This window comes from Catharus ustulatus, chromosome 4, assembly GCF_009819885.2.
Source record: "Catharus ustulatus isolate bCatUst1 chromosome 4, bCatUst1.pri.v2, whole genome shotgun sequence".
Taxonomy (NCBI): domain Eukaryota; kingdom Metazoa; phylum Chordata; class Aves; order Passeriformes; family Turdidae; genus Catharus; species Catharus ustulatus.
Window position 1 is genome coordinate 35,527,229 of NC_046224.1, and position 15,215 is coordinate 35,542,443.

Genomic DNA, 15,215 nt, shown 5'->3' on the forward strand with positions numbered 1-15,215 from the left:
AGTAATACCTCAGATCAATTTTAAAAATGAAAGTAACACTAGATAGAGTGCAAAAATTGGAATTAATTTAAAATATGAAAGAAAATTTTATCTGTTAACAGGTTTTGAATAATCTTGAAACTCCAACATGCCGAACAAAATTGAGGTACACAAAAACAGTTGGTTTACTTTCATTTTGTATCTTGATATTACCAAAACAAAAGTTTGAGATCCCAAGCTAACACTTCTCCATGTAAAGGGGCATTCAATATTAAACACCCATAGCAGTAAGTAAATGCTCTGAAGAAAACCAGTATTTTAACCTGACAGATCTGACGCATTTGATTTCAGCATGACTCCTAATGAATTTGTGTTTTTGTTTGGTTTTGTATCATGTGTCTGAATGATACTCCTAATGATGGCAGTGACAGGCATTGCCAGGACAACACATCTTTTGAACACATCTTTTAAGTATTTTATATTTACTTGTGGGTTTTCTCCAGCAAATTAAAAATTAAAGGTGGAAGTCCACCAGACTCTTTGTTAACTGACTGTACCAGGAGAGGAGAGGAGAGGAGAGGGAGGGGAGGGGAGGGGAGGGGAGGGGAGGGGAGGGGAGAGGAGAGGAGAGGGGAGGGGAGGGGAGGGGAGGGGAGGGGAGGGGAGAGGAGAGGAGAGGAGAGGAGAGGAGAGGAGAGGAGAGGAGAGGAGAGGAGAGGAGAGGAGAGGAGAGGAGAGGAGAGGAGAGGAGAGGAGAGGAGAGGAGAGGAGAGGAGAGGAGAGGAGAGGAGAGGAGAGGAGAGGAGAGGAGAGGAGAGGAGAGGAGAGGAGAGGAGAGGAGAGGAGAGGAGAGGAGAGGAGAGGAGAGGAGAGGAGAGGAGAGGAGAAGCTGCATGTAAACCCAAAAACTGATTTGACAAATATCAAAGACATTACTGAAAATGAAAACAAGAAAAGATAAATGCTACAGGAAATCGACATTATTGTGAAAAAACACCCATAAAGCACTCAAAGCCTGAAAAAAAAATAAAAGCTGAAGGAACCATGGTATGACTCACTCTGGAAATAAACAAAAGAAAATACAGTAAGAAAAAGTTCATTTAGCCTGATAAAATGTTGCAATTGATAAAAGAGCCAATTTGAAGAAAATATTTAACATCGGGGGGAAAATAAAACTGAACATTCAAGAAATTTGAAAACAAAAGAAAAGGCTTTTCAAAAGGAGAAAAGTTTTTAAACAGTAACTAAACAGGGAACAGTTTCTTATGAAGATTTGCTAATTTTCATAAAAGTACAAGTAAAAATATTGTGTAATAAAAAAAGCGTTATGAAAATCCACAACATATCTACTATACAGTATAGTGAGGAAAATAAGTCATATTTTCATTGCTAAGTCATCAAAGAAACAGAAATCTGCAATGTTAGCTACAAGTCCATTTCATATCTGCTTGCTCCTGTGACATGTTCTGAATTATTTATACTTCATACAGCAGAGAGAAGAAGCAGTAATAGAAATTATGTTTTGAGCTAGTTAATTATTTTCTTTACATATTTGTTTATTTCCAAATTAATGTCTGTGAATTTTTCTTGTCACAGATCAAGGTAAAACATCATGAACTGGCAGCTGAAGACAAATATGAAGTGTCACCCTATCACAGCCAAGTGTTTCCTACACCATAGAGAGCTTTCTCCCCAGTTGTTCCTCAGTTCAAGAACCAGATGGGAATTGTAGTAGCCTCTGTCCTGTGCATTTTCTAAACCACTGACACCTATTCAAAGCAGCTGTGAAGTATTATCACATCAGGATATTATAATTTAATTCTTATTCTGACCAGCTATGCACACACACTGAAAGGCCAGAGATGAACCTTCTAATCCATGCTAATTATCTCTGTATTATAGGCTATAAAACTGCAGATGAGTTGCTTAGAGTAAGCACCTGTTGTCATGTTTTTAGGAGGCTATATTTTGTTGTAAAGGTTTGTAATTATGGATAGTCTAACAAATTCACTGGTGATCTGTCTTAAATGTTTATCATTCACTTTTTAAAATACTGCACTATTTTACCTACTGAAAGAGAAACTATCAGCATAACGACCATGTCAGTCCAGATTCTCCCTGTGTAGTAATTTACAGTGAAAAACTAGGAAATAGTAGTGCCCTCTGTGAATGCTGTATTTAACCTTCATTGTGGATGTGTTCATGATGGGTAACTTACTCATGGCACAAATAAAAAAAACCCCTGTTAGAAAGGAAGACACTGACCTCTCTAAAGCTTTTCCAGCACGTACCTGGGCAGTTAATCATGTTAGCAGCTGTTAAGAGGAGGTCCTTTACTCTTGTTAGACTATCACAAACCAGGGAGCAGATGGCTACAGAGAGATTAAAAAGTCAGCAAACTGCTCAAAAGTTGGCTCCAACACGGATAGAGGAGGAATGTGGAAGCTACTGCAAGCTCATCCATACTTAGAAGCAACATAACTGATCTATATCTACCTCTCATCTTGAGAGAAAAGCCAAGCAGAAGTGCAGCCTGAGAGTCAGGCATTACTCCAGGTTCTGGCTTTATACTGTGCATTACAATGATACTTCTGTATATTACAGTAATATCTACACATACTTCCATGCAATATTGTATTATTCTTACTCCTACTGAGAAACTAAGCCAATTGAAAAATGGTGTTGGACCTGGACTATTTGTATTAGTATCTTGTCTTCCACATGTCTGTCATTGTGTTGGTGCATGCTTGTCTGTGTATGGGTTTGGAAATCACTATAGCTTTTTCCTGGCATTTAGGTTCATTAAATAACATGAAAAATCAGCTGATTAAAATCTTTAATATTTACCTTAGGACAATCCTAAAATAGATTTTTATTGCTGGAGCTCAGCACATGAAGCTTGTTTCTTCCCATTATACCGAAAGTCTATTTAACAAGAACTGTCACTCAAGCTAAGTTTTCTCCTAATGAACCAACCTCTATTGTATGTACACTGTAGTACTCTGAAAGATGCTGACCTTGCATGAGAAGACACATCTGCAGTCTGTTTTCCAAATACAATCGACTGCTTGAGCATCTTGGCACTTTCTCCTCTAACTTTCATCCACTCTAAAACTTCTACTTTGTTTAATGTCAAGATAGCTCATAACATCCTAAAAAGCCAGGTAGAGCAGGTGGAAATTGAAATGAGAAACACACAGGATGGTTTTTTTTGTTTTCTTTGAAGGACAAGCTGGCAGATGCAGCTCCTGTGCCTGAAGACTCAGAGGCTCGGTAGAGTAGGGTACCTATAAAGCACCAAGTGTTTTTATACTTAAGTTGCCCACCATTAAAAGTCACATCACATCCGTGCAGAATAGAGCGTTTCCCTCGGATGCAAACAGTGTCACAAACACAAGGACCATTCACACGGCTCCTGGGCTGCACTTCGGCGAGCCTGGGATGAAGCCGAGGACCGTGTGTACCATCTAACGCTCCCAAAATCTCTTGTGTTTGTCAGGCGTGTTTCCAGCCCCAACTTATCTTTTCCCATGAGGGCTCAGCTCGGCGTGGGAAGGTCGTGGGAAGGCAGGCTCAACCCGGAGGGCAGGGTGCCCACCCCGCCGGGTCGGGGTGCGTGCAGGGACAAGGGGGCTCAGCCGGGGCCCCGCACCAGACCCACGCGTGCTGCTCCGCATCCCCCGGCCCGGTGTCCGGCCCGCACTTCCCCCGATACGCGGAACCCGGTGCTTGTTTGCCTTCATTTTTCACTTCTGCTTTGGGTGGGGTTTGCTTTCTTTTTTTCTGGTCTTGTTTTGACTTCCCGCAAAAACGGTGGCACTGCCTGCGCCCTGACCCACTTCTCGGTCGGATAATGATATTCCGCTGCTCCAGCCCCTTCCCCCGCTGCCACTCCATTTCCCAGGGAACACGCAACCCCTCCGGTTCCCGGGGCAGGGAGCAGCCAGCAAACGGCACCGCCTCAGAGGCGGCTCGTTCCCAGCGCCGCCGCTGCCCCGCGCCCGTTCCCACGCGGTGCCGATGGCGGTGCGCGCCCGAACCACGGCGGGCCGGCCCGGCCCGGCCCGATCGCTGCCCGACAGGGTCCTGCCCTCGCTGGGCTCCGACTGCTCCGGGGGCTGCGCTGACCGGCCGCGCACCTCGCTGACCTCCAGAACCCCAGAGCCACCTCCCCGTCTCCGCCTCGAAATAAACTTTTCTTCCCACGGCAAGGGGAGGCTGGCGGTGTCGGGGGCTGCTCCCGCTCGGGGCCGCTCCCTCCCCGCCAGCGCAGGAGCGTGGCGTGAACTCCTCTCGGTCCCCAGGCTGCCGTTCCTCACCTCCTGCTTTTTAGGAAGGGCAGGGGGTTTTGTTCCTCCCGCCCGCAGGTGCGCACTGCTGCACTCAATACCCCCGCACCCCCCATCCACGCACACACGCAGCCACTCTCCCACGCACAAACACAAACACAAACACAAACAGACACACACACTCTCTCTCACGCACACATACACACGCTCTCGCTCTCACACACACGCACTCTCACACGCGCGCACACGTGCGCGCCCGCCCAGCGGAGCGCGGTCTCCGCCCCCCCGCGCACACATACACGGCACACACAGACACACACGGCACGCACACACACAGACACACACGACAAACAGACACACACAAACACGCGACACACGCACTCGCGACAGACACATCAAGCGGACAGCCGCGCACAGCAGCCAGCCCGGGCACACCGCGCTCCCCCGCTCCGCTCGCAGCCCCGCCATGCGCTGAGCGGAGCCGCGGCCCCGCAGCTCCCAGCGCCGCTGATCCCGCCCGCCCGCGGCGCGGGGGCGGCCGCCGGGCGCGGTCGCGGAGCCGGATCCCCGCGGGGGAGAGGTGCAGCAGCCCGCGGAGGCCGGCGGGCGGGCAGGAGGCTGAGACAGCCGGACAGGCAGGCAGGCAGTCGGAAGGAGGCGAGGGACGATTTGGACATGCTCATTCTCGGGCGCTTGGTTGCCTGCATCCAGCTCATCTGTATCCTCAGAGTGGGTGAGTGATGTCTGCATGAATTCATCTTCGGGCTTCGGAACAACTTTTCTCCCCGGGTGTGTTTTCGTCCCTCTGATCCCTTTTCCTTAGATATGCAGGCGCAGTCCGTGCCTGTTCCACACAGCGAAAACACGCTGTCAGCAGCACGGGTGGGAGCGTTTCTCCTACCCCTTTTACCTCAGCCGCCGGGCTCCGAGGATGCGCGGTGCCCCACGCCACCGCCGGCACTGGCGGGCTGCTCCGAGCGGGGCTCGCCAGCCCACCTCGCCTCTGCTCCCCCAGTGCCCCGCCGAGCCCTCCCTGGGGTTCGGCTCCGCTGGGCAGCCGGCACCCGCTGGCGAGGGACCGGCTGTGCACCGGCGACAGGGGGAGAGAGAAAATCTATGCCCCAGCAATGCCGATTCCCCACGAGCTTCTCTGGGGATGTGGGATGTGAGATGTGACTTGAAGCTCTCGCATTAGCTGTTCCGAAGAGAAGGGAACGGTGCAAAATTTCGCTTCAGAAAAGAACTCGTTCTCCATGAACGAGTAACGTCAGTGGTTGCCCTAAACCGTGCAAAATAGGAGTCGTTCATTCACGTGGGGCCCCGCATACAGAATATGGATTCATATATAGATTTTAGTAGGACTGCTTACATAACCAAATTCATTTTCAGCTCATGCAGACCTGTGCAACTGGAGTGCATCCTAAAAATCATGCCATTCCCTGTTACATGATAGGATGGTTATTATAACCAGCGTGAGTCACTTAATGCTGTTAGAAGTGCTCTCTGCAGTACTTCATCAAATAAACACCAACAGCTTATGTGGTAGGGTTTGTATCCTATTGGATGATGGTGTCTAATTTATAAGCTGTTATCAAATAGATCACTGGAAAATACCGGTTGTCTGCTTATATTTCAGTATGAGGAACTTGGGAGCTTCACCTCCTTGTGTACAAAACCAGTCTTACAATAGGCCTGTGGTGACAAAGTAGTCACTAACCTACATTTGTCACCCAATAGGTGGTGCTGCTTCTGAAACCATGCAGCTCTATAAACAAAGATCGGGGTTAAGTTTCACTCTCAATGAAAGCAATTTTGTACCACGTTCTGCTAGTTAGAGAAAACTACTTTTTTGTTTTATGGGAAAAATACTGTTGCCTCTTTTTAGAAAACACTATGGAATGATTCAACTACAAACGTGATGAATGTAACTGGTCTTCAGTTAAAATGTATAGTCTTTGTAAGGGCATTAATAACATTTTAATGTCACTTTTAAACTAACCTATTCCTAAAAATAGGGTGATTACTCCAATTCTCTTACTTCCAGTAATTCTCATATACTATGGCAAAGAATGGCCTGTTAAAAAACTTCTGTTAAGTTTTAATAATGTCTTTCTGACATTGCCAACCTCTTTCTTAAAATCCCAAGTCTGCTTAAAGGAAAAAAAAATTAGCAGGTGCTTTTACATGTGTGTAGAGGTACAGGAAAATATTTGAGAGCCGATCAAGTATATGATGATATGATCATAATGTAATACAACTTAAATTTTGGAAAGAACTTCCCTATTCAGGTGGTCCTATCACACTGGAAGCAATGCAAGACATAAACATAACTCTTGTAACCCTTTTTGTTTGTTTTAAATAATTTCATCTAGCATCTTACTGGGAATAAGCTGGTTTCATGTAATGTTATGTTTAGGTATTTGCTGTGCATATGTATGTTATATTCATGAATTTACAAGATCTGACAGGATGGAAAAAGGTTTTCTACTCACACATATGATGTAAGTGCAGCTGCTTTTTTTTTCCCTAGACTGATGCACTATTTTTTTCAAACCTGACCTGGAGAGGACCTCCTTTCTAGATGTGATTTGGTCTCAGTGGTGCATCATTCTGAAGACTCATGAGCTAGATTTCTCATTGTGTTCAAGAGTATGATTGTTCCAAGAATGAATACCCTGTACAGGCTATTAGATTGATTTAATCAGATTTCATTTGAATATGTTCCTGTTTGATTATCTCTCCATTACAAATATGCTTTAATGTGATAGCATTAGTTCATAGAAACAAATACTAGAATCCTGATATAATTTTCTTCTGTGTTTTTTGTCAGTTTTTTTCATAAAATATAAAATAAATTATTGCATATCACCAATATATGGTTCCAGGGGTTTGATGAGAGAAAAGAACTGCATGGGACTGTCTGTTTCTTATCACTAAATATTTCTGGTGCAGAAGAAAAGAGACCTAGGGCTCTCCTGAATGGATTGTTGCTGGAAAGCATGGCAATCTGCCTTCACATTGTGGAGCCTATAGTTGTTAGTGTGAGGCTAGGCAATGTGTAGATCCCAGCTTCATTTGCTTGTACTTTCAAAAATGTTTTTGAGTCCTTAGCTGGTCTGGTACAGAGCTTTATATGTGGTCCATCCTAGGGAATCTGATTGGGAGATTCATCAGGGAAATCTGTCTCATAAGTGTTTGAAAAAGACAAGGCATCCAAGTCAGCCAAGTCAGCCAAGTCAGCCTCACTGAGGAATAAACTGTTAGAGCAGAGGGAGGCAAAAAGTTCTTCTGGGAATGACAAGACGGTGACAGCTCATTCTTCAGCTTTACTGAAGAAATGCTTAGGAGCTTAATTCTAATACCCCTGCTGAGTTATGAACAGAACCTTCCTTCACAGTCTTAGTGAAGCCAAGGAACTGGATTACATCAAGTACTGATGTAATCATTTATGGAGCAGGGTATTATCTGAGTACCCTCAGTGAGTGTCACTCAGTGAAGTTCAATGGAACCTGTGGAGTGAGATGCTATTCAGTCACAAGTAGAAGCTCATAAGAAATCCTATGCAATTGTTTGTGAGCGCTACTGTGTGGTTAGAGATTTCCTGTTAAATTCTTTCTTTCACTGAGATTAAAGGGAAAAAACCCCAACCTACATGAACAATTCATTTGGTTTTTTACATTTTTATTTTAAATGAGAAATTTATAAATATGTAATCTTCAGCCTTCATATATCTCAGACCTAAGATACTCATTGAAAATCTGCCCTGGCTTACTGATGTGTTCCATACAACCTGAAAGACTGAGGTGTGCCCTATTTGTGCCTTTTTTCACATTGTTCCTAAGGAAATAATATCTAGAGCCTTTTCAATAAGTAGTCTATTTATGAATCTGTGTAGGCAAGAAAATTTTCGTAGAAAAAGGAACATATTTATACAAATTACGCTTTAATTGGGGTTAAATTTGAGTCAAAGAACTGTAAATATTTAGGCAAGATTTAAAAATACTCCATGCTCTCACTAGCAAAATGTATGGGTAGTTTCCCCAAATAAAGTAAAAAGTGTCTCTAGAATTTGCTAATCTGCATCCTACTGTTGTCACTTGTCTTGCCTCAACTGAGGTTTTTGCCTTTCAAAATGAACTCATTAATCTATGAATCACTTAATTAGTAGTGTCTCAGTTTAATTTCTCACTATCTAAAAAAGATTTTTCATTTTTAGTTTGTTTCTGGTATCTGGTATTCTAGTATTTGCACAAAGGTGGTAATAGTTCCCTAAATATTCTTATTTTTCTTACACAACTAACATCAGGACAGTATTTCCAAGGTTTCAGGCAACATGCATCTCACTATCAACATGAAAGCAACTTGCCTGCACTCTTTACTGGATGGTCACAACTAAAATTATGAGACTCTAAAGCAGAGAGCCCCTTTGGCTTCCTAAATCCAATCACACTTTGTAGTCATTCTCATGTCCACATGTTTAGACTCAGTAAACCCTTGGACTGCTAAAGGACTGTGGGATCAGATCCTTCTTTTTTGCACTGACCTCTTATTTTGACAGTATTTTTTTAGGCCAGTTATTTGGCCCACTTCAAACTGAATTACCACACAGTAATGTTAATGTATACTACTTCTAATGCTTTAGCACATTTTATGCTTAAGATTATATGTTCCTATGGCTCATGATACGTGGCTCCTATGGAGAAATTTAACCCTGCTGTATCTTAACATAAGAGCTAAACAAAAAATAAGAATTTTAGAATGGATTTTAACCATCTATATTATGGTTAAATATTTGGGGTTTTGGTTATATTCTACTTTAACCATCTGCATTATGGCCATATATACGTTTTGCATATTTTTACCGTAAAGATTTTATATATATCAAAATGTAAATATACAGGATGGATTTATTTTAGGTTCAAATACTGGCAGGTATGAAAAGTGATGAAATGAATGCTTTTTAAAAATTAATGTCAGTTTAGCTAAACATTTACTCAGCTCACTAGTTGTCTGTAGGCCATAACTATCTAAAATAGTTATGTGGTTTTCAACATTGAATCAATACAATTTATAAAGAGAGTTTTCTCAGTTGCATTTGGCCTTACTTCATCTCTGAATTTAACCTTCTACCTGGATTCCTGGAGAGAAACTAAATGATATATATAAAATAAGATGGTATTTTGAAAATATTATCATTATAATCTGTATTGTAAATTAGGATGTTAATTTATGAAAATAGGCGCTTGCCCATTTCTTAAGGAAGGCTGTTTCCTAGATTTTCAGTGCTCATCATTTAAGTGGCCACTTCCCACTATGAGATCTCTAATTAGGAATTTAAGGGTGAACAGATTCTGTTCTTTCCCTGACAATTTCAATTCCTCTTCAAATGTGCTGTGCTTCTCAGTATTCCCCGTAGGGCCTGGAAGTCTGTGGCAGTTCCGGAGCCCCCAGCTCCCATTTAACAGCTCAGTTCTCACAGCTTCTTGCACCATTTATGTGGCTTTCCTGTACAAGACATCCTTTGGCTATTCAATAAGCTTCTTTTCCCATAAAGACAAAAGTTACCTTTTTGAATACATGTCAAGTCTTCTGTATTGGAAAGATGAATCTACAGGAAGAAAAGGACTTACAGTATTAAATAAACAAGATCCACTAAATGAAAGATAGCAAATATTTCAAAGAGGCTAGGACTATAAATGAAACTTGGCTCCTGCAGGTTGTTGAGGAACTGTTGGTGACAGAATACTTTTGTAGGAAGGTATGGTGCAGGTTGCTTGTTGAATACAAATTACTGATGTTCAGTCTTGAGGCTAAACTGGAAATAACTGGAAAGTTTAGAAACAAGGTGAGGGTTTATTTGCATCACTGGCTCGTATTTATGGCACATCTGATAGAGGTGAAATGATAGACTTTTTAAAGTAAAGCAGACACCATGTAAAAGTGTCAGATTTTTCTAGATGAGGCATGCCTCTAGAAAGCTCCTATTGCCTTCTACATCTTGTCCATACTTGACCTTCATTTTCTTCCATCCACTGGAAGTAACTATATTTCACCCTACAAATCAGCATTTTCCATTTCTATTTGAGGACCCCAGGAACTATTGTTTGAGTTGGTTAATTTCAGAAATCATTATAGTGGTGAAAGTCACGAGGATGATGAAAACACTGTCCTACATCTGATGAGGAACACTGGACAATGGAAGTAGGATGCCTGTGGAGCTTAGGTATCTGAAGCCAAAATTTTAATCAAAGATTCCCTGACTCAGCTCATACCTTGATGGCTTCCAGGAAAGTTTTCAGGCAGCTATAGTTCCTTTCCTGCACGTGCCTTACCTGACCTTATTATTTGTCTCTCAGTGCCTCTTTAACTGCAAAGCATCATTGGATCCACATGCAAATGTCCTTTCATATGACTTTCCTGGACCTTAAGTCAGTAAGGCTTCCCTGAATGCATATGCTGACAGAATCAGGTGTGATCTGGCTGCTGCTACTTCAGGACAAAGGACAAGGTGATGGCTGTGCCACCTTCTCATGTTGTAGCCCAGTCACTGAAGCACTGAAGCCTTTTACCCAGTCAGTCTAGAAAGAAGACCTGATGTGAGATAAAGGGGTTTGAACCTACTCTGTTTCCAACCATTAGCTTTTGCCAAATGAGAAGACTTTTCATACTTCCTGTGTAATATGAAGCAATTTAGCTAATTATTTTAAATCTTAAAAAAAAAAAAAAAAGAGAGAGAGGATTCTGAGCAAAGTCTTGAAAGAAGGCAGCTAAGCAGTTGGAAACCACATCTATTTAAGGAATTTTTGGAGCCGGAAATGGAACCTGGGAGAGTTTGCGAGAAAATAATTTTCCAGCCTATAAATCTGCCTTTTTCTCACTGTTCCTTAAGCACTCACTTCAGGCTTCTGAAGCAAGAATTCTGAATTAGTATGATGCTACAACAAGATAGGAAATATGAATTCTTATGCCTGCCCGTACTCAGTATTTCATTATTTACTTGCTAGATACAATGCATAAATCACTATCCCTGCCTTTTCTCTGGTTGTGCTCTAAAAAATATCAGATTTTGCTTGTTTCTTTAATAGTTTGGGATACTTATTTAAAGAAGGGAGCTCTAGGCTGCACTTGTGAAAGATTAACCTCTCAAAGGTGGGCAAAGCTCAAATATTTTCCCACCAACTCAGCATTTTACATCAACCATCCTGGTCAGCTGAGTACCATTTGGGCAAGCCAGTTGCTTTTACTGCATTCAGCTGCTTAGATCACCTAAAGACAGTGAAGCAGTCCTGGAGACTACTGCTATTGTCTGGCAGGTGAGTAATTCTCCTGAAGCCATCTTGCACTTCAATTGTTTTCTAAGTCAAGGCTTAGAAAAGTACATTCAATACATCTTTTGCACCACAGCTTCAGATTCAGCAACTGAGAAATAGGCTACATGTGGTTTGGCTACTTGCCATATAAAAAGCACTATTTTCTTGTCTAGATTTTTACAGCATCCAGTTAGACATACAAGGTGACATGTTTGGGGTTTTTTTTTACCATCCTTTATGTTTCGCTAAACTTCTATTTCTATATGGAGCGAGTAGCACTTCTCACCTGACCAGTGAGAGATTTCTTTAGGAGTTTTTGGGAGCACTATATCAGTTAGTAATTTGGCTGGGAATTGTCATCCTCATTGCCAAAAACTTCTGCTAAATATTGGATTACCTGAAGGCTGAAATACAAAGTAGGTAGCATTTGAAAAGTTATCCATTTTCTCTGCCTCATTTATGTGTTTGTTGAGATAGGATAAGAATAAAGCAGGGAAGAAGTGGTTAAACAGGGGCAGTGAAAGGGCAAAATAAGAGACTCCAGAGTACTGTTACTGTGTGAAAATCATGTTAACCAAAAATTGGTCTTCGAAATCCTATAAATAAAGGATGCTGCATGAAAATAAATCACATCAAATGTATCTTAGTGAAAGACATGGTTTTGTAAATTCTGTAACAGAATGTGACAAAGAATTCCTGGCTAATTTAAAATTTTATTGGAAGTCATGGTAAGTTCTTTAATTAGAATAGATTATTTTTTTAAAAATAAGCTATGCAGACCAAATGAAATATTTTCCTAAATAAAATGGAAGGATTTATTGAATTCATTGAGGTTTAGATTGGTTTGTATCATAATTCTTCAGAAAACATTTTTCCAAAAAGAATGCCATTTTTCAAAGCTGTCAAATCCTTAAAAAAGATAAATTTGTAATGTTCTGCAGGGGCAGCATATACCAAAGAAACTGAAAGCTTTTTGAAAGCTAAAGCAAATATTTTGAGGAAAAATTAAGCCTTTAAAATCAGCATTTAAAAAAAGACTTGATTCTTCAATTGCTTTATACGCTGAACGCTATGATTTCAGCAGAAGTTCCCAAAAAGAAAATCATCTGCTTGCTGTGACTAAATAGCTAATGATCAGAGTAACAGATGGCTTTATAAAAGGGACCTAATATTACTCCAGGAAATTTTTCTTCTGGCTCCATCCCCAAACTGACCAACTGTGTTTGATCTCTTTCTAGCCATTTAAAAAAGTAATTTAGTTTCAAGTGTATGCCAGATATTTCTGTCAGTACCTTTTGCAAGTCTAATTCTGATAGGCACATCTAAGTCTGATAATTAACAAATTTGTCAGGCTGGGACTTCCTGGGAGGCCCAGGAGCCTTCTTCCAGCTTCTTGGAGCACTCCAGTAATGTGTCTGTGATATGTCATTCCAAATGATGGTCTCACGACACAACCCATCCACCTGTCATTTGCACAGAGTTTGGGGAGCATCTTGTGTGATCTGTGCCTATCTCTTCCTTTAAATCTTTGAACTTTGGTCACTACCTTTGCATTCCATGCATCTTGCAATGTTGCAGAAAAACTGACTTTGTGTTGTTTTTTGGATTTTTTTCTAACACACTTTCAGTTTGTGTTGTTTGTGTTAAAACAAACCAAGGACAAAAAGTTCCTGAAAATCTATATAAGTTTTAGGTTAGTGCTAACACAAACCCAAATGACTATAAATTGGCAATGTGCAAATTTATACTGAAAATTTGAAGAAGGTTCTTAATCATGGGGGTGGGCAAGCAGGGGTGTGGCACGTGTCTGAGGGCATAGCACTGCAAATTGTGTGGCAGTTCCTGAATGCAGGGCAGTCAGGCAGGGTTGCAGATTTCCTCATGCTGGTGGGGTTTTTAGTTTGCTGTTTGTTGTGTTTTTGTTGGTTGGTTGGTTTCAGGGGTTTTTTTTGTTAGTAATGATTTTTACACGATCAAAAACTGCAGTAAGTGCAGGTGCCACTTCAGAATAGGTATGAGGCCCTGGATCTAGAGGGTCAGCCAGATAATGCAGAAGAAAATTATCTGCCTAGTGGGCCCAATAATGTTTCACCTGTCAGATGGATCACCAGCTCTAACAACAAAAAGAAAAGAAGGGTAGTTATGGTGGGTGACTCCTTTCTGAGGGGAACAGAGCGCCCCATATCATCAGGACCCATCCCACAGGGAGGTGTGCTGCCTCCCTGGGACCCAGGTACGGGATTTCACTGAGAGACTCCCTGGGCTGATCCAGCCCTCTGATTATTACCTGCCGCTGATACTCCAGGCTGGCAGTGATGAGACTGAAAAGAGGAGTGTCAGGGCAATTAAAAGGGGCTTTAGGGCACTGGGTCAATTGGTTGATAGGGCAGAAGTTCAGGTAGTGTTCTGCTCAGTCCCTTTAGTGACATAGAAAAACGATGAAAGGAGCAGGAGAGCCCACATTATCAGCAAGTGGCTCAAGGGTTGGTGTCATCAGCAGACTTTTGTGTTCTTTGATCGTGGGGCAGCTGTTTCAGCACCTGGCTTGCTGGAACTGGATGAGCTCCATCTCTCTGTTAAGAGCAGAAGGATTTTAACTAATGAACTGACAGAACTCGTTGAGAGGGCTTAAAGGTTTGAAGGGGGAAGGGGGCGCAGCTGGGCTGTCTGGGAGCAGGCCCAAGGGTGGTAAGCCTGAGCTAGGGGTGAAATCAGTAGCCCAGCTGAAGTGCATGTATACCAAAGCACTCAGCACGGGTAATAAACAAGAAGATATAGAAGCCATGGTGCAACAGCAGAGCCGTGATGTAGTCACCATCACAGACACGTGGTGGGACGACTCACACAGCTGGAGCACTGCACTGGATGGCTACAAGCTCTTCAGAAGAGACAGGAAAGGGAGAAGAGGTGAAGGGGTGACCCTTTATATTAGGGAGGCTTTGATGCCATGGGTATTGAAACTAATGATGATGGAGTTGAATGTCTGTGGGTAAGAATTAAGGGCAAGACCAACAAGGCTGACATCCTGCTGGGAGTCTGCTATCATCCAGAAGAGGTGGACAACTTATTCTATAAGCAACTGGAGAATGTTTCAAGATCATCAGCCCTTGTTCTTGTTGGTGACTTTAACCTACCAGACATCTGCTGGGGATTTAATACAGCCGAAAGGAGGCAGTCTAGGAAGTTTTTAGAGTGTGTGGAAGATAACTTTTTGTTGCAGCTGGTGGGTGAGCCTGCCTGGGGATGGACTATGTTAGACCTGTTGTTTGCAAATAGAGGTGGGCTGGTACGAGATGTGGTGGTTGGAGGCTGCTTGGGGCACAGCGATCATGAATTATAGAGTTCTTGATATTTGGTGAAATCAGGAGGAATATCCAATAAGACTTTTACACTGGACTTCCGGAGGGAGACTTTGGCCTATTCAGGAGACTTACTCAGAGAGCTCCTTGGGAAACAGCCTTAGAAACAAAGGCATTCAGAAAAGGTGGGTGTACTTCAAAACAGAGATCTTGAGGGCACAGGAGCAGACTGTCCCTGTGTGCTGAAAAATGAGTCGATGAGGCAAACTTCCAGCCTGGATGGGCAACAAGGTTTTGAAAGAACTTAGGAATAAAAAAAGGATGTATAATTTTTGGAA

General features: G+C 42.4%; 1 protein-coding gene across 1 annotated transcript in view; it reads left to right on the plus strand.

Annotated features, from left to right (window-relative positions):
* Positions 1–4,811: 4,811 nt before the first annotated feature.
* PTPRZ1 (protein tyrosine phosphatase receptor type Z1) overlaps positions 4,812–15,215 on the plus strand; it is a 131,589-nt gene continuing 121,185 nt past the window's right edge. Inside the window, 1 exon segment of the mRNA XM_033058203.2 lies at positions 4,812–5,001. Coding sequence (XP_032914094.1) covers positions 4,944–5,001 — 58 coding nt within the window. The 5' untranslated portion in view covers positions 4,812–4,943.